At 35.6% G+C, this 26792-nt stretch overlaps 1 protein-coding gene across 1 annotated transcript in view; it reads right to left on the minus strand.

Annotated features, from left to right (window-relative positions):
- Positions 1-4324: 4324 nt before the first annotated feature.
- The window catches only part of LOC133646646 (growth/differentiation factor 11-like), a 36309-nt gene continuing 13841 nt past the window's right edge, over positions 4325-26792 (minus strand). The window contains exons 2-3 of the mRNA XM_062042274.1: positions 10362-10396; positions 4325-4795 (exon numbers count right to left, since the gene is read on the minus strand). Coding sequence (XP_061898258.1) covers positions 4325-4735 — 411 coding nt within the window. The 5' untranslated portion in view covers positions 4736-4795; positions 10362-10396. The remainder of the gene's footprint in view (positions 4796-10361; positions 10397-26792) is intronic.

Below are 26792 nucleotides of genomic sequence, written 5' to 3' on the forward strand. Positions count from 1 at the left end.
GCAGTGTGCAGGTAAAAAGGTATCCAATGCTTAAACCAAAAATAAACAAAAGGTGAGTGCCCCTAAGAAAAGGCATTGAAGCTTAGGGAAGGCTATGCAGAAAGAAAATAAAACCTAACTGGCTACAAAGTAAACAAAAACAGAATGCTGGACGACAGCAAAGACTTACTGTGGAGCAGACGGCGTCCACAAAGTACATCCGAACATGACATGACAATCAACATCGTCCACACAAAAAAAGATAGCAACAATTTGAATGTTCTTGATTGCTAAAACAAAGCAAGTGCGGGGAATAGCGCTCAAAGGAAGACATGAAACTGCTACAGGAAAATACCAACAAAATAGGAGCCCAAGACATAATAAGTCACGGCGTGATGTGACAGGTCGTGACAGTACTTTGAGACAAGAGCTATAGTGATGCATGCTTGGTTATGGTTTAAATTCATATCCAACAATTGCAACAATTACTTTTTGGGGGGCGGTATAGCTCTATTGGTAGAGTGGCAGTGCCAGCAACTTGAGGGTTGCAGGCTCGATCCCCGCTTCCGCCATCCTAGTCACTTCCGTTAAGTCCTTGGGCAAGACACTTTACCCACCTGCTCCCAGTGCCACCCGCACTGGTTTAAATGTAACTTAAATATTGGGTTTCACTATGTAAAAGCGCTTTGAGTCACTAGAGAAAAGCACTATATAAATATAATTCACTTCACTTTTTATTGTCTAGTGAGTTTCATTTTTTTAATGATTTCTGCTGGTGGTGTGCGTATGGATTTTTTCAAAGGAAAAAAAAATTGAAAAACACTGACTTAAGTGACTTTCAAAAAAGGAGTTTGATGCCCCTGAAGTAGGCTTCACTTTCCCATATTGGGGCGGTATAGCTCGGTTGGTAGAGTGGCCGTGCCAGCAACTTGAGGGTCGCAGGTTCGATCCCCGCTTCCGCCATCATAGTCACTGCTGTTGTGTCCTTGGGCAAGACACTTTACCCACCTGCTCCCAGTGCCAAATGTAACTTACATATCGAGTTTCACTATGTAAAAGTTAAGTTAAAGTTAAAGTACCAATGATAGTCACACACACACTAGGTGGGGTGAAATTTGTCCTCTGCATTTGACCCATCCCCTTGTTCCACCCCCTGGGAGGTGAGGGGAGCAGTGGGCAGCAGCGGTAGCCGCGCCCGGGAATCATTTTTGGTGATTTAACCCCCAATTCCAACCCTTGATGCTGAGTGCCAAGCAGGGAGGTAATGGGTCCCATTTTTATAGTCTTTGGTATGACTCAGCCGGGGTTTGAACTCACAACCTACCGATCTCAGGGCGGACACTCTAACCCAGACCTGGGCAAATTAAGGCCCGGGGCCGTTAAGCTTGTCAATCTGGCCCGCCGGACATTCCCAAATAATTTTTTCAGATCTTTAAGATGGAAACTGTAGCTGCCATTATGATGTGCAGTGAAGTTTTCAAATTACCATAAGTCTTGAACTATACAAAGTATTTTAATGGATGGAATCTGGCCTTTTGCATGATATACTATAGTTACTATGGTAATCACAGCAGCTCAGACGAGGCACCAAGCAATGTGGGTGGGGAGCGTTTCCACAGAGTGTTTCCAGAGTAGCCAGCCTGGGTGTCAGGGACAGACACGGAAGGAGATTTTTACAACAAAGTTCTAAAGCTTAGTGATATATCAGATCGTATAGTGTGTTTATTTTTTACCCTTCGCGTTCATATTTCGCTGTGTTTGTTGCATTTTTGTTGCGTTTTGCTTGATTGTAAATTATGTCGATTGAGATGGGGAGTGACGTTCATATGTTGTCAATATTCAGTGTTTAATCCTTCATAGTTAATATTGTAAATCCCGCATTCTTTATTTTCATGTACATTCTGGGAGTCTCATTCAGTAAAAAAAAATTTAAAATTCCATTCCGTTTTTTAAGGCGGTCTGTCATAACGTTTTTAGCATTTGATCAGACATTATTGTGAGTTTTTGTATTAGTGTTCCTAAAAATAGATATACCGGCCCCCAGACACTTTTTTTTCCCTCTAAATTTGGCCCCCGGGTCACAATAATTGCCCAGGCCTGCTCTAACCACTAGGCCACTGAGTAGGTTAGAGCACTTTTGAGTCACTAGAGAAAAGTGCTATATAAACATAATTCACGGGACGGCGTGGCGAAGTTGGTAGAGTGGCCGTGCCAGCAATCGGAGGGTTGCTGGTTACTGGGGTTCAATCCTCACCTTCTACCATCCTAGTCATGTCCGTTGTGTCCTTGCGCAAGACACTTCACCCTTGCTCCTGATGGCTGCTGGTTAGCGCCTTGCATGGCAGCTCCCGCCATCAGTATGTGTGTGTGAATGGGTGAATGTGGAAATACTGTCAAAGCCCTTTGAGTACCTTGAAGGTAGAAAAGCGCTATACAAGTATAACCCATTTATCATTTATTTATTTACTTCACTTTTTATTGTCTAGTGCAGGGGTCACCAACCTTTTTGAAACCAAGAGCTACTTCTTGGGTACTGATTAATGCGAAGGGCTACCAGTTTTATACACACTTAAATAAATTGCCAGAAATAGCCAATTTGCTCAATTTACCTTTAACTCTGTTATTATTAATAATTAATTATATTTATCTTTGTGGAAACACTGATCATCTTAATGATGTCTCACAATAAATATATATAGAAACAGATAAATATCAATATGCAACACTTTATTTTTATATTTTCTCTAAGTGCACATTTTTCAAATTGAACATTTTCAAATGATCACTTCTAAGACAGTCTTGTGAAATCACAATATCCCAATTTAACTAGCTAGCCACTAACATTTTTTAACAAATCATGAATTACTTTGCACCATGTTTGTACAAATAATAACTCATGTAAAATACAAAAGTCAACTCTCAAATTTTTTAAATAAATCATGTCACACTTTGAACTGGACACCAAATCTGTTATCTGTTTCTTTGTCAGTTAGTGAAGACAAAGTCTTTAAAATATTTTCTTGGATTTTGAAATTCTATTTGAGTTTTGTCTCTCTTAGAATTAAAAATGTCGAGCAAAGCGAGACCAGCTTGCTAGTAAATAAATACCATTTAAAAAATAGAGGCAGCTCACTGGTAGTGCTGCTATTTGAGCTATTTTAGAACAGGCCAGTGGGCTACTCATCTGGTCCTTACGGGCTACCTGGTGCCCGCGGGCACCGCGTTGGTGACCCTGGTCGAGTGAGTTTCATTTTTTTTATGATTTCTGCTGGTGGTGTGCCTCCGGATTTTTTTTCAAAGAAAAAAAATGCGCTTTGGCTCAAAAAAAGGTTGAAAAACACTGCTTTAAGTGACTTTCAAAAAAGGAGTTTGACGCCCCTGAAGTAGGCTTTACTTTCCCATTTGGAGGGCGCTAACCATCCAGCCATCCATCCATCCATTTTCTACAGCTTGTGCCTTTCGGGCCGCGGGGGGTGGGGGGGTGGGGGGGATGACTTACCAACTCGTGTACATTTACACGCACCTTTGTTCACTGCTGGTGCACTAGCTGACTCGCGTGGGGGGATTTGGGGGGGGGGGCGTTTCATCCGCCCCGCGCAGAATATATTAGGTGTGTAAATGTTGTTGAACCCCGCGATCTCGCAGGAAAAGGTCACACACTCCCCTCGACCCCGAGTGCTTCTGTCTTTGTGCGGGGGGGGGGGGGGGGGGGGGGGGCGACGACGACGACGAGCTGTGCCTATAAACTTCGCCTTTATAAAAAGGCAAGTGCGGCCGAGAGGAGGGGCCGCGTGGGGGGTGTGTGTGTGTGTGTGTGTGTGTGTGTGTGTGTGTGTGTGTGTTTGTGTGTGTGTGTGTGTGGGGGGGGGGGGGTTAACAATAGCAGCTTTTTGGACACACTTTTTCTCACTGCGTGGAACAGCAGGGGAACCGGTAGAGGCGCCTATAAAAAGGGCGACAGAGCACAGCTGCCAGGGTTCAGCAGTCATTTGATAGAATCTCCGCGGGTCCACCGGCGGATTTAGGGCGCAGCGAATGATGAATCGGGGCCGGCGAGTGTAGCGTCGTCATGAATAATGCACTTGACGTCCAGCGCGCTTTGTCATGCGTCCACGCACACGCGCAATAAGAGACGTCAGCCAGCAGCTGCCGGCTCCAAAAAACGCACACCACGAGTCGCCAGGTGGACCGTCATTACCACGCTCTTTAGACACCATATTGGAGATGTGCTCGATTATCGATTTATCAGCCTTAATCCCTTTTTTTTTGACAGCTGCCACCGCCGATTAGCCGCAATTCCAAACTCCGCAATCAAGTGCGTAATTACGCGTGGGGAAGTTGTGCACTACTCACGCTCAGACGCCATGGTGATGACGGACTCCGTGGTGGCGTGGTACTCGTCCTCCTCCATGAACTCGTCCTGGGACGCGGCGTCGCCCTGGAAGTCGTGGTGGTCCAGCAGCTGCTGGAGCGGCGGCGCCTTGGGCAGCAGCTGGTTGACCACCTCGCGGCTGATGTTGGGCGCCTGCTTCAGGCGCAGCTTGCTGAGGATCTGCGACTTGATGGTCTCCAGCCGCAGCACTTTGCTTTGTTCCCGCCACACGCAGGCGGAGCACTCGTGGGCGCCGGCGTCCTCGTCCGGGAGCGACGGCCCGGCGTCCGTGGGGGGCTGCAGCGGCAGATTGGGCTCGTCGCTCCCCGACCGTCCCAGGGAGGCGAGCACCATCAAGCACAGCGAGAAGTTATACCTCGACATGACGGCAACTTGTTGTTCTTTCAAAACTCCCCCGGGGTCAATTTTCCACGGCCGTGACACCTAATCCAACACCACGAAGTTGTTGTTTTTTTGCAATGGGGAAGAAAGAAGAAAAAAAAAGAAATGCGTTCCAGTGCGTCTTTATTGAAAGTTGGCCAAATGTGATGAATGTGCAGCCCGATCACATGCTTTTCGGAAGTTTCGCTCCGTGGAGGTGTGTGTGCGTGTGCGTGTGTGTGTGCATGCGTGTGCGTGTGTGTGTGTGTGTGTGTGTGCGTGTGCAGAAGTGTCACTGGGAAATGTGCAAGTGCAGTCAAAAGGGGGGCTCGTTATATATCTCAGCTGCCCGCTGTCGTAATCCGTCTCCATTGGCTAAGATTGCAACAAAAGGCTTTTAGGTCTGTCATCAAGTCAAGAGGGACGCCGCGAAGGGAGGGTGCAAGGTCTCTTCTGTTTTTTTCTATTTTCCACACTGTACACCCACTTTCATAAACTATACACACTAAAAAATGCTGGGTTAAAAAATAACCCGTTTTGGGTTTATTTTTGCAACCCAATTTTTGCATTGAATTATTTCACCCCAAAAAATGTAGTTATGATAACTAAACGTTGGGTTATTCCCAATCAAACTAGTGGGTTGAATTATTTAACCCAAAAGTTGAGTTGTGCTAACTCATGGGTGGGCAACCAACAACGTTGAAAGAGCCATGTTGGACCAAAAATACAAAAAAACAAATATGCCTGAAGCCGTAAAAATTGAAAAACCGTATATAAGTGTTATAATGAAGACAACACATGATGTAAGTGTCTATATTAGCCTACTATCAAAATGACTTTAAAAGTCTTATATACGTGTTATAATGAAGACAACACATGACGTAAGTGTCTATATTAGCCTACTATCACAATTACTTTAAAAGTCTTACAGTATAAGTATTATAACGAAAACAACACATGATGTAAGTGTTTATATTATATTAGCTATATTAGCCTACTATCACAATGACTTAAAAAGTCTTATATAAGTGTTATAATAAAGACAACACATGATGTAAGTGTCTATATGAGCTATATTAGCCTACTATCAAAATGACTTTTAAAGTCGTATATAAGAGTTATAATGAAGACAACACACGATGTAAGTGTTTATATTATACAAGCCTACTATCAAAATGACTTTAAAAGTCTTATATAAGTGTTATCATGAAGACAACACATGATGAAAGTGTCTATACTAGCCTACTATCAAAATGACTTTAAAAGTCTTATATAAGTGTTATAATGAAGACAACACATGATGTAAGTGTCTATATTAGTCTACTATCACAATGACTTTAAAAGTCTTATATAAGTGTTATAATGAAGACAACACATTAAAGTTAATGATGAGAGTGTCTATATTAGTTATATTAGCCAAAATGACTTTAAAAGTCTTATATAAGGGTTATAATGAAGACAACACATCATGTAAGTGTCTATATTAGTTATATTAGCCTACTATCAAAATGACTTTAAAAGTCTTATATAAGTGTTATAATGAAGACAACACATTATGCAAGTGTGTATATTAGCTATATTAGCCTGCTATCAAAATGACTTTAAAAGTCTTACAGTATATAAGTGTTATAAATGAAGACAACACATGATGTGTTTATATTAGCTATATTAGTCTACTATCAAAATGACTTTAAGTCTCACAGTATATAAGTGTTATAAATGAAGACAACACATGATGTGTTTATATTAGCTATATTAGTCTACTATCAAAATGACTTTAAGTCTCACAGTATATAAGTGTTATAAATTAAGACAACACATGATGTAAATGTTTATATTAGCTATATTAGCCTACTATCAAAATGACTTTAAAAGTCTTACAGTATATACTGTAAGTGTTATAACGAAGACAACACATGATGTAAGTGTTTATATTCTATTAGCTTTATTAGCCTACTATCAAAATGACTTTAAAAGTCTTATATAAGTGTTATAATGAAGACAACACATGATGTAAGTGTCTATATTAGATATATTAGCCGACTATCAAAATGATTTCATAAGTCTTACAGTATATAAGTGTTATAATGAAGACAACACATTATGTAAGTGTTTATAATATATTAGCTATATTATTCTACTATCAAAATGACTTTAAAAGTCTTACAGTATATAAGTGTTATAATGAAGACAACACATTATGTAAGTGTTTATAATATATTAGCTATATTATTCTACTATCAAAATGACTTTAAAAGTCTTACAGTATATAAGTGTTATAATGAAGACAACACATGATGTAAGTGTTTATATTATATTAGCTATATTAGCCTACTATCAAAATGACTTTAAAAGCCTTATATACAGTAAGTGTTATAACGAAGACAACACATGACATAAGTGTCTATATTAGCTAATATAGCCTACTATCAAAATGACTATGTGTCGCAGGCTGAAGCAATTCTTTGTTGACATAAATGTTGAAATGTAATATTTATTCTACACATTTTTACAACATTGGAAACCATTAGTAAATCAGAAGCTACTCAGAAGGTGAGATGACTCCTGGAAATGACTGTCTTTTAATGACCAAAGGTATAGATGTGTGTGTCCAAGTTAAAAGGAAACTGCAGGCTGTCTTCTTCTAATGGATTTATTATCATATTTGGCAAGCTAGGTAACGTTTGCTGTGGTCTGGAACAACATGGCACACAAAATGCAGCCAATATTACATACAGATGTGTCGTGAGACATGCAAAACTAAATTATATACAAAGAGGATAAAAGTAAAGGATATTAATGAGATGGGTTCATAATAAAATTCCCTTCAAGAAAAAAGTAACTTTTTAATTTAAAAAAAAAAAGCCTTTTACCACAAAATGTGTTACTCGTTGAAAAACAACCCAAAAATGGTTCATAATTTTGAAAACCCAGAAATTCAGTTAAAATAATACCCTTATAACTCAAAAAATGGATTGTTATTCATAAAAATAACTCCAAAATTTAACCCAACACTAGCAACTCATAAATTGGGTTATCAAAATAACCCAGTCATTTTTAGTGTGTATGTTAGCACTATATATACTAGGGTGTCCGAACTTATTCCACCAAGGTCCACGTACTCACAATCAAAACATGTCACTTCGATATTTTAATACCATTCTAATCTTTAAAAAAAAGGCTAAAACAAAAATTGACACGCCTAAAGACAAATTGTTATTTGTTATTGTGTGACTGTTCCAAACATTCACACATATGCTTTTCTACACCAAAATTCATCTATTTATTCTTCTTCTTCTCCAGATTTTGGCGCGCTCTACCTTCCACATTTTTCATCCAAATCAAACTTCAAACTGTTCAGCCTACTCGGGAATCGCGGGTTTTCCCTTGTTAAATTCCTAAAATTCCCAGATTGTATTGGCCATTTTTCAAACTTTCACAATTTCCACATTTTTCAACTGATTTAAATCATTCCACCTTCAAAATATTCTACAATCCTGAAAATTCAAACTATAATTTTTCCAAGTTTAAAATAAATTCCAGGAATTCCCAGAATTGCCGTTTTTTCAAACCATTTTTTCACCCTTTTTTCTGTCGACTACTCCTTCCACATTTTTCAACCCTCTCAACCGTTCCACAGTCAAATCAATCCTCTTTTTCAGGAAAAAAATCAAAGTTGTTTTTTTAACTGGAAAAATTCCAAGTTTTCCCGAAATTCCAGGAATTCCGTAATACCATTTCTCAATTAAAAATGTTACTACTCCAACATTTCTCGACCAATTACAAAAATTCCAACACCAACCAACTCATTCAGAACATTTTTAGCATTTTCAAAAAAAATTCCCTCTTTTCCTAGATTTCCATGAAATTTCCATTGAAAAGAATGGGACATTTTTCCAAGTTCCACAACTCCCACAATTTTTATCCCATTCAAACCATTCCAACTTCAAAATATTCAGCCTGTTCAGGAATTGTGTGCTCCCTTTCAACAATGATGAAAAAAATTCCCAGATTTCTTAGAATTCCCCATTTTTAGGGACATTTTCCCCATTCAAAATTAATTGTTCATTTTTCAAACTTCCACAATTCTCACATTTTTCAATCGATTCAACCCATTCCACCTTCAACACATTCAATTCATCCTGGAAATTCAAACAACCATTTTTCCACGTTCAACAAATTTCCAGGAATTCTTATTTCCAAGCTTTTTTAGTGCGATGACTCCTTTCACATTGTTCAACCTATTCAAACCATTCCAACATCAACACATTGCACCCATCCTGGACATTCAAACTAACACTTTACCAAGTTCCAAACCCAATTCCGGCTTTCCTGGAAATGTAAACTCTTCAACATTCAAACCATTCCAACATTCAAACTATTCTTACATTCAATCAACATTTCAGTTCAACTTCAGCATTGGAGCATTCACACGCAATTCCTTGAGGAATTGCTTCATCTAGTTAATATTCACATTTCAGTTTTTCCCCCCAAATGTTTTTGTTTATGGTTCTTTTTGCATGCTACAGGCCAATAAAAACTGCAAATGGTCCTCAGAAGTAAACAAACACATATGATGCACTGATTTACCTCTAATACACAGTTTGATCTTAATGCAATACAACATGTGTCCACATGTATTTGTTAAATGATGTATACAACTCCGATAAGTTAACCAAAATGTTGACATTTAGATTCAGAGGGGATGGTTTAGGACAGACCTGGGCAAAAGTACGGCCCGCGGGCCACATGCGGTCGATTAAAATTTTAAATCCGGTCCACCGGACGTTCTACGTACTTTTTTTAGACCTTTAACATCAAAACTGTCGCCGCCATTATGACGTGCAGTGGTATTTTTAAATGACCGTAAGTCTTGAACTGTAGAAAGTATTTCAATGGCTGAAATCTGCACTTTTGGGTGTTATAGGCGTTATTAGGGTAATCTACGTCACAGCAGCTCAGACCAGGAACAAAGCAGAGTGGGCAGGGTTTGTTTTCAGAGCAGCCAGCCCGAAACGGGTGCGTCAGGAACAGATGCGGAAGCAGATTTTTACAAGTAATTTCTGCATAAAAGTGATAATATATCATATTGTGGGTGTTTACTACACTTTGCATTCATATGTTGCTATTTGTTACATTTTTGCGATGTTCATATGTTGTTAATATTCAGTGTTTTATTGTTCATAGCTAAAATTTTAAATCCCACTTTCTTTATTGTCATGTATATTTTGGGTGTCCCATTCAGTAAAAAAATTTTAAATTCCATTCCATTTTTTACCGAGGTGGTCTGTCATAATGTTTTTAGAATTCTATCGGACATTGTGACTTTTAGAATTAGTGTTCCTGAAAAAAAGGGACCCAAACATACATACTATAGAGCAGATTTTTACAGCTGAATCTGAATTTATAATTCATACACACATACACATTGGCCCCCCAGACACATTTTTTTTCTCTCAATGTGGCCCCCCGAGTCAAAATATTTGCCCAACTATGGAAATAGATTAGAAATGTCTTTCTAATCTATTTAGTGATCTCAGAGTCACTATTGTTGCATTCAGTTTAGGGGCTGATTTTTGACAAAGTTGCTATGTGGCTGTAGAAAATAGTGTACTTAAAGTGCACTCACAGGTCAATGTCGCATCGATGACTCATCAGTGACATCTGTTGGCCACAAAAAAAATACACATGAGTAGCATTTACTTCATCTTTTCCTCCTTCTGCAATATTATGTTGCATTCATGCACAAACATTAAGATTCTTGCTGTAGAATATATATTTAATCTAATAACCGTTTGGTTTTGACTGCATATGTTACAGCTTGCATTGTTGCCATGTATTTAAAGAGAGTGACGATGATCATGAAGTCACCGAGAGCATGAGGCACAATAATGTGTTTCCGACAAAATGCTCATTGCAAAACCAGTGAGCTTCTTGTTGTAAACCATGATCACTTCACAGATGCATCGGACATTTTGTGCTCTATAGCAGGGGTCGCCAAAATTTTTGTCCAGGGGGCCGCATTGGGTTAAAAAAAAAATTGGCCATACATACATACATAAAACATGTATTGTCAAGTAAATTGTTTTGGGCATGTCATAGGCATGTGAGCTAACGCTAGCTTAGCTTGCACGCTAATTGCACAGCCGAAACAATACTTTGTTGTACATGTTTGTACATTTATTTAATAAATATTTGAGCACTTTCAAAATGTATTCGTGTAAAAATCTTGAATGGGGATGAGTAATGAAAATTACGCAACACATTGCATTCTTTTCACATGATTATTATCAAATGAAGTACTCAGTTGGTATCGGTATTGTTTTAAAGGTAATGGTATTGGTACTGGTATCGAAATTTTTTAAACCTGACACACTATATCGCAGTTAATCGAGTTCACCTGACACACTATATCGTGGTTGATCAAAATCACTTGAGACACTATATGATAGTAAATCCTGTTTACCTGACACATTGTATCGTAGTTAATCGAGTTTACCTGACACACTATATCGTAGTAAATCCTGTTTACCTGACACACTATATCGTAGTTAATCAAGTTTACCTGACACACTATATTGTAGTTAATCAAGTTTACCTGACACACTATATCGTAGTTAATCGAGTTTACCTGACACACTATATCGTAGTTAATCGAGTTTACCTGACACACTATATCGTAGTTAATCAAGTTCACCTGAGACACTATATCATAGTAAATCACATTTACCTGACATATTCTATCGCAGTTAATCAAGTTTACCTGACACAATATATCGTAGTTAATCAAGTGTACCTGACACACTATATCGTAGTAAATCCTGTTTAACTGACACACTATATCATATTAAATCACGTTTACCTAACATATTATATCGCAGTTAATCAAGTTTACGTGACACAATATATCGTAGTTAATCAAGTTTACCTGACACACTATATCGTAGTAAATCCTGTTTACCTGACACACTATATCGTAGTTAATCAAGTTTACCTGACACAATATATCGTAGTTAATCGAGTTTACCTGACACACTATATCGTAGTTAATCAAGTTCACCTGAGACACTATATCATAGTAAATCATGTTTACCTGACACATTGTATCGTAGTTAATCGAGTTTACCTGACACACTATATCGTAGTAAATCCTGTTTACCTGACACACTATATCGTAGTTAATCAAGTTTACCTGACACACTATATCGTAGTTAATCAAGTTTACCTGACACACTATATCGTAGTTAATCGAGTTTACCTGACACACTATATCGTAGTTAATCGAGTTTACCTGACACACTATATCGTAGTTAATCAAGTTCACCTGAGACACTATATCATAGTAAATCACATTTACCTGACATATTCTATCGCAGTTAATCAAGTTTACCTGACACAATATATCGTAGTTAATCAAGTTTACCTGACACACTATATCGTAGTAAATCCTGTTTAACTGACACACTATATCATAGTAAATCACGTTTACCTAACATATTATATCGCAGTTAATCAAGTTTACGTGACACAATATATCGTAGTTAATCAAGTTTACCTGACACACTATATCGTAGTAAATCCTGTTTACCTGACACACTATATCGTAGTTAATCAAGTTTACCTGACACAATATATCGTAGTTAATCGAGTTTACCTGACACACTATATCGTAGTTAATCAAGTTCACCTGAGACACTATATCATAGTAAATCATGTTTACCTGACACATTGTATCGTAGTTAATCGAGTTTACCTGACACACTATATCGTAGTAAATCCTGTTTACCTGACACACTATATCGTAGTTAATCAAGTTTACCTGACACACTATATCGTAGTTAATCAAGTTTACCTGACACACTATATCGTAGTTAATCGAGTTTACCTGACACACTATATCGTAGTTAATCGAGTTTACCTGACACACTATATCGTAGTTAATCAAGTTCACCTGAGACACTATATCATAGTAAATCACATTTACCTGACATATTCTATCGCAGTTAATCAAGTTTACCTGACACAATATATCGTAGTTAATCAAGTTTACCTGACACACTATATCGTAGTAAATCCTGTTTAACTGACACACTATATCATAGTAAATCACGTTTACCTAACATATTATATCGCAGTTAATCAAGTTTACGTGACACAATATATCGTAGTTAATCAAGTTTACCTGACACACTATATCGTAGTAAATCCTGTTTACCTGACACACTATATCGTAGTTAATCAAGTTTACCTGACACAATATATCGTAGTTAATCGAGTTTACCTGACACACTATATCGTAGTTAATCAAGTTCACCTGAGACACTATATCATAGTAAATCATGTTTACCTGACATATTATATCGCAGTTAATCAAGTTTACCTGACACAATATATCGTAGTTAATCAAGTTTACCTGACACACTATATCGTAGTAAATCCTGTTTACCTGACACACTATATCGTAGTTAATCAAGTTTACCTGACACAATATATCGTAGTTAATCAAGTTTACCTGACACACTATATCGTAGTTAATCAAGTTTACCTGACACAATATATCGTAGTTAATCAAGTTTACCTGACACACTATCATAGTTAATCAAACTTACCTTGAACACTATATCATAGTTAATCAAGTTTACCTGACACACTATATCGTAGTTAATCGACTTTACCTGACACACTATATCGTAGTTAATCAAGTTTACCTGACACACTATATCGTAGTTAATCAAGTTTACCTGACACAATATATCGTAGTTAATCAAGTTTACCTGACACACTATCATAGTTAATCAAACTTACCTTGAACACTATATCATAGTTAATCAAGTTTACCTGACACACTATATCATAATTAATCAAGTTTACCTGACACACTATCATAGTTAATCAAACTTACCTTGAACACTATATCATAGTTAATCAAGTTTACCTGACACACTATATCATAGTTAATCAAGTTTACCTGACACAATATATCGTAGTAAATCAAGTTTACCTAACATTGTATTTAATCAAGTTTACTTGACACACTATATCGTAGTTAATCAAGTTCACCTGAGACACTATATCATAGTAAATCACGTTTACCTGACACATTATATCGTAGTTAATCAAGTTTACCTGACACAATATATATCGTAGTTAATCAAGTTTACCCGACACAATAAATCGTACTTAATCAAGTTTACCTGACACACTATATCGTAGTAAATCCTGTTAACCCGACACACTATATCGTAGTTAATCAAGTTTACCTGACACAATATATCATAGTTAATCAAGTTTACCTGACACTATATAACGTAGTTAATCGAGTTTACCTAACACATTATCGTAGTTAATCGAGTTTACCTGACACACTATATCGTAGTTAATCGACTTTACCTGACACACTATATAGTAGTTAATCAAGTTTACCTGACACACTATATCGTAGTTAATGAAGTTTACCTGACACACTATATCGTAGTTAATCAAGTTTACCTGACACAATATATCGTAGTTAATCGAGTCTACCTGACACACTATCGTAGTTAATCAAGTTTACCTGACACACTATATTGTAGTTAATCGACTTTACCTGACACACTATATCGTAGTTAATCAAGTTTACCTGACACACTATATCGTAGTTAATCAAGTTTACCTGACACACTATATCGTAGTTAATCAAGTTTACCTGACACACTATCATAGTTAATCAAGTTTACCTGACACACTATATCGTAGTTAATCGACTTTACCTGACACATTATATTGTAGTTAATAAAGTATACCTGACGCACTATATCGTAGTTAATCAAGTTTACCTGACACACTATCATAGTTAATCAAACTTACCTTGAACAATATATCGTAGTTAATCCAGTTTACCTGACACACTATATCGTAGTTAATCAAGTTTACCTGACACACTATATCGTAGTTAATCAAGTTTACCTGACACAATATATCGTAGTTAATCCAGTTTACCTGACACACTATATCGTAGTTAATAAAGTTTACCTGACAAACTATATCGTAGTTAATCAAGTTCACCTGAGACACAATATCATAGTAAATCACGTTTACCTGACACATTATATCGCAGTTAATCAAGTTTACCTGACACAATATATTGTAGTTAATCAAGTTCACCTGAGACACTATATCATAGTAAATCACGTTTACCTGACACATTATATCGCAGTTAATCAAGTTTACCTGACACAATATATCATAGTAAATCACGTTTACCTGACACATTATATCGCAGTTAATCAAGTTTACCTGACACAATATATCGTAGTTCATCAAGTTTACCTGACATCGTAGTTAATCAAGTTTACCTGACACAATATATCGTAGTTAATCGAATTTACCTGACACACTATTTCGTAGTGAATCAAGTTCACCAGAGACACTATATCATAGTAAATCACGTTTACCTGACACATTATATCACAGTTAATCAAGTTTACCTGACACAATATATAGTAGTTAATCAAGTTTACCTGACATCGTAGTTAATCAAGTTTACCTGACACAATATATCGTAGTTAATCAAGTTTACCTGACACACTATATCGTAGTTAATCAAGTTCACCAGAGACACTATATCATAGTAAATCACGTTTACCTGACACATTATATCGCAGTTAATCAAGTTTACCTGACACAATATATTGTAGTTAATCAAGTTTACCTGACATCGTAGTTAATCAAGTTTATCTGACACAATATATCGTAGTTAATCGAGTTTACCTGACACACTATATCGTAGTGAATCAAGTTTACCTGACACAATATATCGTAGTTAATGAAGTTTACCTGACACAATATATCGTAGTTAATCGAGTTTACCTGAGACACTATATCATAGTAAATCATGTTTACCTGACATATTATATCGCAGTTAATCAAGTTTACCTGACACAATATATCGTAGTTAATCAAGTTTACCTGACACACTATATCATAGTAAATCCTGTTTACCTGACACACTATATCGTAGTTAATCAAGTTTACCTGACACAATATATCGTAGTTAATCAAGTTTACCTGACACAATATATCGTAGTTAATTGAGTTTACCTGACACACTATCGTAGTTAATCAAGTTTACCTGACACACTATATCATAGTTAATCGACTTTACCTGACACACTATGTCGTAGTTAATCAAGTTTACCTGACACACTATATCGTAGTTAATCAAGTTTACCTGACACAATATATCGTAGTTAATCAAGTTAACCTGACACACTATCATAGTTAATCAAACTTACCTTGAACACTATATAATAGTTAATCAAGTTTACCTGACACACTATATCATAGTTAATCAAGTTTAACTGACATAATATATCGTAGTAAATCAAGTTTACCTAACATCGTATTTAATCAAGTTTACCTGACACACTATATCGTAGTTAATCAAGTTTACCTGACAAACTATATCGTAGTTAATCAAGTTCACCTGAGACACTATATCATAGTAAATCACGTTTACCTGACACATTATATCGCAGTTAATCAAGTTTACCTGACACAATATATATCGTAGTTAATCAAGTTTACCTGACACAATACATCGTAGTTAATCAAGTTTACCTGACACTATATAACGTAGTTAATCGAGTTTACCTAACACACTATCGTAGTTAATCGAGTTTACCTGACACACTATATCGTAGTTAATCGACTTTACCTGACACACTATATAGTAGTTAATCAAGTTTACCTGACACACTATATCGTAGTTAATCAAGTTTACCTGACACAATATATCATAGTTAATCGAGTTTACCTGACACACTATCGTAGTTAATCAAGTTTATCTGACACACTATATCGTAGTTAATCGACTTTACCTGACACACTATATCGTAGTTAATCAAGTTTACCTGACACACTATATCGTAGTTAATCAAGTTTACCTGACACACTATCGTAGTTAATCAAGTTTACCTGACACACTATATCGTAGTTAATCGACTTTACCTGACACATTATATCGTAGTTAATAAAGTTTACCTGACACACTATATCGTAGTTAATCAAGTTTACCTGACACACTATCATAGTTAATCAAACTTACCTTGAACAATATATCGTAGTTAATCAAGTTTACCTGACACACTATATCGTAGTTAATCAAGTTTACCTGACAAACTATATCGTAGTTAATCAAGTTCACCTGAGACACTATATCATAGTAAATCACGTTTACCTGACACATTATATCGCAGTTAATCAAGTTTAGCTGACACAATATATCGTAGTTAATCAAGTTCACCTTAGACACTATATCATAGGAAATCACGTTTACCTGACACATTATATTGCAGTTAATCAAGTTTACCTGACACAATATATCGTAGTTAATCAAGTTTACCTGACATCGTAGTTAATCAAGTTTACCTGACACAATATATCGTAGTTAATCGAGTTTACCTGACACACTATTTCGTAGTTAATCAAGTTCACCAGAGACACTATATCATAGTAAATCACGTTTACCTGACACATTATATCGCAGTTAATCAAGTTTACCTGACACAATATATCGTAGTTAATCAAGTTTACCTGACATCGTAGTTAATCAAGTTTACCTGACACAATATATCGTAGTTAATCAAGTTTACCTGACACACTATATCGTAGTTAATCAAGTTCACCAGAGACACTATATCATAGTAAATCACGTTTACCTGACACATTATATCGCAGTTAATCAAGTTTACCTGACACAATATATTGTAGTTAATCAAGTTTACCTGACATCGTAGTTAATCAAGTTTACCTGACACAATATATCGTAGTTAATCGAGTTTACCTGACACACTATATCGTAGTTAATCAAGTTTACCTGACACAATATATCGTAGTTAATCAAGTTTACCTGACACAATATATCGTAGTTAATAGAGTTTACCTGACACACTATATCGTAGTTAATCAAGTTCACCTGAGACACTATATCATAGTAAATCATGTTTACCTGACATATTGTATCGCAGTTAATCAAGTTTACCTGACACAATATATCGTAGTTTATCAAGTTTACCTGACACACTATATCGTAGTAAATCCTGTTTACCTGACACACTATATCGTAGTTAATCAAGTTTACCTGACACAATATATAGGGACGCTATAGCTCGGTTGGTAGAGCGGCCGTGCCAGCAACTTGAGGGTTGCAGGTTCGATCCCCGCTTCCGCCATCCTAGTCACTGCCGTTGTGTCCTTGGGCAAGACACTTTACCCACCTGCTCCCAGTGTCACCCACACTGGTTTAAATGTAACTTAGATATTGGGTTTCACAATGTAAAGCGCTTTGAGTCACTTGAGAAAAAGCGCTATATAAATGTAATTAACTTCACTTCACTATATCGTAGTTAATCAAGTTTACCTGACACAATATATCGTAGTTAATCGAGTTTACCTGACACACTATCGTAGTTAATCAAGTTTACCTGACACACTATATCGTAGTTAATCGACATTACCCGACACACTATATCGTAGTTAGTCAAGTTTACCTGACACACTATATCGTAGTTAATCAAGTTTACCTGACACAATATATCGTAGTTAATCAAGTTTACCTGACACACTATCATAGTTAATCAAACTTACCTTGAACACTATATCATAGTTAATCAAGTTTACCTGACACACTATATCGTAGTTAATCAAGTTTACCTGACACAATATATCGTAGTAAATCAAGTTTACCTAACATCGTATTTAATCAAGTTTACCTGACACACTATATCGTAGTTAATCAAGTTTACCTGACACACTATATCGTAGTTAATTAAATTTACCGGACACACTATATCATAGTTAATCAAGTTTACCTGACACAGTTATCGTAGTTAATTGAGTTTACCTGACACACTATATCGTAGTTAATCATGTTTACCTGACACATTATATCATAGTTAATCAAGTTTACCAGACACACTATATCGTAGTTAATCATGTTTATCTGACACATTATATCATAGTTAATCAAGTTTACCTGACAGCCTATATCGTAGTTAATCAAGTTTACTCTACACAATATGTCGTAGTTAATCAAGTTTACTCGACACAATATATCGTAGTTAATCAACTTTACCTGACACAATATATCATAGTTAGTCAAGTTTACCCGTCACACTATATCGTAGTTAATCAAGTTTACCTGACACACTATATCGTAGTTAATCAAGTTTACCTGACACACTATATTGTAGTTAATTGAGTTTACCTGACACACTATATCGTAGTTAATCAAGTTTACCTGACACACTATATCGTAGTTAATCAAGTTTACCTGACACACTATATCGTAGTTAATTGAGTTAACCTGACACACTATATCGTAGTTAATCAAGTTTACCTGACACAGTTATCGTAGTTAATTGAGTTTACCTGACACACTATATCGTAGTTAATCATGTTTACCTGACACATTATATCATAGTTAATCAAGTTTACCAGACACACTATATCGTAGTTAATCATGTTTATCTGACACATTATATCATAGTTAATCAAGTTTACCTGACAGCCTATATCGTAGTTAATCAAGTTTACTCTACACAATATGTCGTAGTTAATCAAGTTTACTCGACACAATATATCGTAGTTAATCAACTTTACCTGACACAATATATCATAGTTAGTCAAGTTTACCCGTCACACTATATCGTAGTTAATCAAGTTTACCTGACACACTATATCGTAGTTAATCAAGTTTACCTGACACACTATATCGTAGTTAATTGAGTTTACCTGACACACTATTTCGTAGTTAATCAAGTTCACCAGAGACACTATATCATAGTAAATCACGTTTACCTGACACATTATATCGCAGTTAATCAAGTTTACCTGACACAATATATCGTAGTTAATCAAGTTTACCTGACATCGTAGTTAATCAAGTTTACCTGACACAATATATCGTAGTTAATCAAGTTTACCTGACACACTATATCGTAGTTAATCAAGTTCACCAGAGACACTATATCATAGTAAATCACGTTTACCTGACACATTATATCGCAGTTAATCAAGTTTACCTGACACAATATATTGTAGTTAATCAAGTTTACCTGACATCGTAGTTAATCAAGTTTACCTGACACAATATATCGTAGTTAATCGAGTTTACCTGACACACTATATCGTAGTTAATCAAGTTTACCTGACACAATATATCGTAGTTAATCAAGTTTACCTGACACAATATATCGTAGTTAATAGAGTTTACCTGACACACTATATCGTAGTTAATCAAGTTCACCTGAGACACTATATCATAGTAAATCATGTTTACCTGACATATTGTATCGCAGTTAATCAAGTTTACCTGACACAATATATCGTAGTTTATCAAGTTTACCTGACACACTATATCGTAGTAAATCCTGTTTACCTGACACACTATATCGTAGTTAATCAAGTTTACCTGACACAATATATAGGGACGCTATAGCTCGGTTGGTAGAGCGGCCGTGCCAGCAACTTGAGGGTTGCAGGTTCGATCCCCGCTTCCGCCATCCTAGTCACTGCCGTTGTGTCCTTGGGCAAGACACTTTACCCACCTGCTCCCAGTGTCACCCACACTGGTTTAAATGTAACTTAGATATTGGGTTTCACAATGTAAAGCGCTTTGAGTCACTTGAGAAAAAGCGCTATATAAATGTAATTAACTTCACTTCACTATATCGTAGTTAATCAAGTTTACCTGACACAATATATCGTAGTTAATCGAGTTTACCTGACACACTATCGTAGTTAATCAAGTTTACCTGACACACTATATCGTAGTTAATCGACATTACCCGACACACTATATCGTAGTTAGTCAAGTTTACCTGACACACTATATCGTAGTTAATCAAGTTTACCTGACACAATATATCGTAGTTAATCAAGTTTACCTGACACACTATCATAGTTAATCAAACTTACCTTGAACACTATATCATAGTTAATCAAGTTTACCTGACACACTATATCGTAGTTAATCAAGTTTACCTGACACAATATATCGTAGTAAATCAAGTTTACCTAACATCGTATTTAATCAAGTTTACCTGACACACTATATCGTAGTTAATCAAGTTTACCTGACACACTATATCGTAGTTAATTAAATTTACCGGACACACTATATCATAGTTAATCAAGTTTACCTGACACAGTTATCGTAGTTAATTGAGTTTACCTGACACACTATATCGTAGTTAATCATGTTTACCTGACACATTATATCATAGTTAATCAAGTTTACCAGACACACTATATCGTAGTTAATCATGTTTATCTGACACATTATATCATAGTTAATCAAGTTTACCTGACAGCCTATATCGTAGTTAATCAAGTTTACTCTACACAATATGTCGTAGTTAATCAAGTTTACTCGACACAATATATCGTAGTTAATCAACTTTACCTGACACAATATATCATAGTTAGTCAAGTTTACCCGTCACACTATATCGTAGTTAATCAAGTTTACCTGACACACTATATCGTAGTTAATCAAGTTTACCTGACACACTATATTGTAGTTAATTGAGTTTACCTGACACACTATATCGTAGTTAATCAAGTTTACCTGACACACTATATCGTAGTTAATCAAGTTTACCTGACACACTATATCGTAGTTAATTGAGTTTACCTGACACACTATATCGTAGTTAATCAAGTTTACCTGACACAGTTATCGTAGTTAATTGAGTTTACCTGACACACTATATCGTAGTTAATCATGTTTACCTGACACATTATATCATAGTTAATCAAGTTTACCAGACACACTATATCGTAGTTAATCATGTTTATCTGACACATTATATCATAGTTAATCAAGTTTACCTGACAGCCTATATCGTAGTTAATCAAGTTTACTCTACACAATATGTCGTAGTTAATCAAGTTTACTCGACACAATATATCGTAGTTAATCAACTTTACCTGACACAATATATCATAGTTAGTCAAGTTTACCCGTCACACTATATCGTAGTTAATCAAGTTTACCTGACACACTATATCGTAGTTAATCAAGTTTACCTGACACACTATATCGTAGTTAATTGAGTTTACCTGACACACTATATCGTAGTTAATCAAGTTTACCTGACACACTATATCGTAGTTAATCAAGTTTACCTGACACACTATATCGTAGTTAATTGAGTTTACCTGACACACTATATCGTAGTTAATCAAGTTTACCTGACACACTATATCGTAGTTAATTGAGTTTACCTGACACACTATATCGTAGTTAATCATGTTTACCTGACACATTATATCGTAGTTTATCAAGTTTACCAGACACACTGTATCGTAGTTAATCAAGTTTACTCTACACAATATGTCGTAGTTAATCAAGTTTACTCGACACAATATATCGTAGTTAATTAAGTTTACCTGACACAATATATTGTAGTTAATCAAGTTTACCCGTCACACTATATCGTAGTTAATCAAGTTTACCTGACACACTATATCGTAGTTATTCAAGTTTACCTGACACACTATATCGTAGTTAATCGAGTTTACCTGACACACTATCGTAGTTAATCGAGTTTACCTGACACACTATATCGTAGTTAATCGACTTTACCTGACACACTATATCGTAGTTAATCAAGTTTACCTGACACACTATATCGTAGTTAATCAAGTTTACCTGACACATTATATCGTAGTTAATCAAGTTTACCTGACACAATATATCGTATTTAATCAAGTTTACCTGACACACTATCGTAGTTAATCGAGTTTACCTGACACACTATATCGTAGTTAATCGACTTTACCTGGCACACTATATCGTAGTTAATCAAGTTTACCTGACACTATATCGTAGTTAATCGACTTTACCTGACACAATATATCGTAGTTAATCAAGTTTACCTGACACACTATATCGTAGTTAATCAAGTTTACCTGACATCGTAGTTAATCAAGTTTACCTGACACAATATATCGTAGTTAATCGAGTTTACCTGACACACTATATCGTAGTTAATCAAGTTTACCTGACACAATATATCGTAGTTAATCAAGTTTACCTGACACAATATATCGTAGTTAATAGAGTTTACCTGACACACTATATCGTAGTTAATCAAGTTCACCTGAGACACTATATCATAGTAAATCATGTTTACCTGACATATTGTATCGCAGTTAATCAAGTTTACCTGACACAATATATCGTAGTTTATCAAGTTTACCTGACACACTATATCGTAGTAAATCCTGTTTACCTGACACACTATATCGTAGTTAATCAAGTTTACCTGACACAATATATAGGGACGCTATAGCTCGGTTGGTAGAGCGGCCGTGCCAGCAACTTGAGGGTTGCAGGTTCGATCCCCGCTTCCGCCATCCTAGTCACTGCCGTTGTGTCCTTGGGCAAGACACTTTACCCACCTGCTCCCAGTGTCACCCACACTGGTTTAAATGTAACTTAGATATTGGGTTTCACAATGTAAAGCGCTTTGAGTCACTTGAGAAAAAGCGCTATATAAATGTAATTAACTTCACTTCACTATATCGTAGTTAATCAAGTTTACCTGACACAATATATCGTAGTTAATCGAGTTTACCTGACACACTATCGTAGTTAATCAAGTTTACCTGACACACTATATCGTAGTTAATCGACATTACCCGACACACTATATCGTAGTTAGTCAAGTTTACCTGACACACTATATCGTAGTTAATCAAGTTTACCTGACACAATATATCGTAGTTAATCAAGTTTACCTGACACACTATCATAGTTAATCAAACTTACCTTGAACACTATATCATAGTTAATCAAGTTTACCTGACACACTATATCGTAGTTAATCAAGTTTACCTGACACAATATATCGTAGTAAATCAAGTTTACCTAACATCGTATTTAATCAAGTTTACCTGACACACTATATCGTAGTTAATCAAGTTTACCTGACACACTATATCGTAGTTAATTAAATTTACCGGACACACTATATCATAGTTAATCAAGTTTACCTGACACAGTTATCGTAGTTAATTGAGTTTACCTGACACACTATATCGTAGTTAATCATGTTTACCTGACACATTATATCATAGTTAATCAAGTTTACCAGACACACTATATCGTAGTTAATCATGTTTATCTGACACATTATATCATAGTTAATCAAGTTTACCTGACAGCCTATATCGTAGTTAATCAAGTTTACTCTACACAATATGTCGTAGTTAATCAAGTTTACTCGACACAATATATCGTAGTTAATCAACTTTACCTGACACAATATATCATAGTTAGTCAAGTTTACCCGTCACACTATATCGTAGTTAATCAAGTTTACCTGACACACTATATCGTAGTTAATCAAGTTTACCTGACACACTATATTGTAGTTAATTGAGTTTACCTGACACACTATATCGTAGTTAATCAAGTTTACCTGACACACTATATCGTAGTTAATCAAGTTTACCTGACACACTATATCGTAGTTAATTGAGTTTACCTGACACACTATATTGTAGTTAATCAAGTTTACCTGACACAGTTATCGTAGTTAATTGAGTTTACCTGACACACTATATCGTAGTTAATCATGTTTACCTGACACATTATATCATAGTTAATCAAGTTTACCAGACACACTATATCGTAGTTAATCATGTTTATCTGACACATTATATCATAGTTAATCAAGTTTACCTGACAGCCTATATCGTAGTTAATCAAGTTTACTCTACACAATATGTCGTAGTTAATCAAGTTTACTCGACACAATATATCGTAGTTAATCAACTTTACCTGACACAATATATCATAGTTAGTCAAGTTTACCCGTCACACTATATCGTAGTTAATCAAGTTTACCTGACACACTATATCGTAGTTAATCAAGTTTACCTGACACACTATATCGTAGTTAATTGAGTTTACCTGACACACTATATCGTAGTTAATCAAGTTTACCTGACACACTATATCGTAGTTAATCAAGTTTACCTGACACACTATATCGTAGTTAATTGAGTTTACCTGACACACTATATCGTAGTTAATCAAGTTTACCTGACACACTATATCGTAGTTAATTGAGTTTACCTGACACACTATATCGTAGTTAATCATGTTTACCTGACACATTATATCGTAGTTTATCAAGTTTACCAGACACACTGTATCGTAGTTAATCAAGTTTACTCTACACAATATGTCGTAGTTAATCAAGTTTACTCGACACAATATATCGTAGTTAATTAAGTTTACCTGACACAATATATTGTAGTTAATCAAGTTTACCCGTCACACTATATCGTAGTTAATCAAGTTTACCTGACACACTATATCGTAGTTATTCAAGTTTACCTGACACACTATATCGTAGTTAATCGAGTTTACCTGACACACTATCGTAGTTAATCGAGTTTACCTGACACACTATATCGTAGTTAATCGACTTTACCTGACACACTATATCGTAGTTAATCAAGTTTACCTGACACACTATATCGTAGTTAATCAAGTTTACCTGACACATTATATCGTAGTTAATCAAGTTTACCTGACACAATATATCGTATTTAATCAAGTTTACCTGACACACTATCGTAGTTAATCGAGTTTACCTGACACACTATATCGTAGTTAATCGACTTTACCTGGCACACTATATCGTAGTTAATCAAGTTTACCTGACACTATATCGTAGTTAATCGACTTTACCTGACACAATATATCGTAGTTAATCAAGTTTACCTGACACACTATATCGTAGTTAATCAAGTTTACCTGACACAATATATCGTAGTAAATCAAGTTTACCTAACATCGTATTTAATCAAGTTTACCTGACACACTATATCGTAGTTAATCAAGTTTACCTGACACACTATATCGTAGTTAATTAAGTTTACCGGACACACTATATCATAGTTAATCGAGTTTACCTGACACACTATCGTAGTTAATCAAGTTTATCTGACACACTATATCGTAGTTAATCGACTTTACCTGACACACTATATCGTAGTTAATCAAGTTTACCTGACACACTATATCGTAGTTAATCAAGTTTACCTGACACACTATCGTAGTTAATCAAGTTTACCTGACACACTATATCGTAGTTAATCGACTTTACCTGACACATTATATCGTAGTTAATAAAGTTTACCTGACACACTATATCGTAGTTAATCAAGTTTACCTGACACACTATCATAGTTAATCAAACTTACCTTGAACAATATATCGTAGTTAATCAAGTTTACCTGACACACTATATTGTAGTTAATCAAGTTTACCTGACAAACTATATCGTAGTTAATCAAGTTCACCTGAGACACTATATCATAGTAAATCACGTTTACCTGACACATTATATCGCAGTTAATCAAGTTTACCTGACACAATATATCGTAGTTAATCAAGTTCACCTTAGACACTATATCATAGGAAATCACGTTTACCTGACACATTATATTGCAGTTAATCAAGTTTACCTGACACAATATATCGTAGTTAATCAAGTTTACCTGACATCGTAGTTAATCAAGTTTACCTGACACAATATATCGTAGTTAATCGAGTTTACCTGACACACTATTTCGTAGTTAATCAAGTTCACCAGAGACACTATATCATAGTAAATCACGTTTACCTGACACATTATATCGCAGTTAATCAAGTTTACCTGACACAATATATCGTAGTTAATCAAGTTTACCTGACATCGTAGTTAATCAAGTTTACCTGACACAATATATCGTAGTTAATCAAGTTTACCTGACACACTATATCGTAGTTAATCAAGTTCACCAGAGACACTATATCATAGTAAATCACGTTTACCTGACACATTATATCGCAGTTAATCAAGTTTACCTGACACAATATATTGTAGTTAATCAAGTTTACCTGACATCGTAGTTAATCAAGTTTACCTGACACAATATATCGTAGTTAATCGAGTTTACCTGACACACTATATCGTAGTTAATCAAGTTTACCTGACACAATATATCGTAGTTAATC

Source organism: Entelurus aequoreus, linkage group LG01 (genome assembly GCF_033978785.1).
Source record: "Entelurus aequoreus isolate RoL-2023_Sb linkage group LG01, RoL_Eaeq_v1.1, whole genome shotgun sequence".
Classification (NCBI taxonomy): domain Eukaryota; kingdom Metazoa; phylum Chordata; class Actinopteri; order Syngnathiformes; family Syngnathidae; genus Entelurus; species Entelurus aequoreus.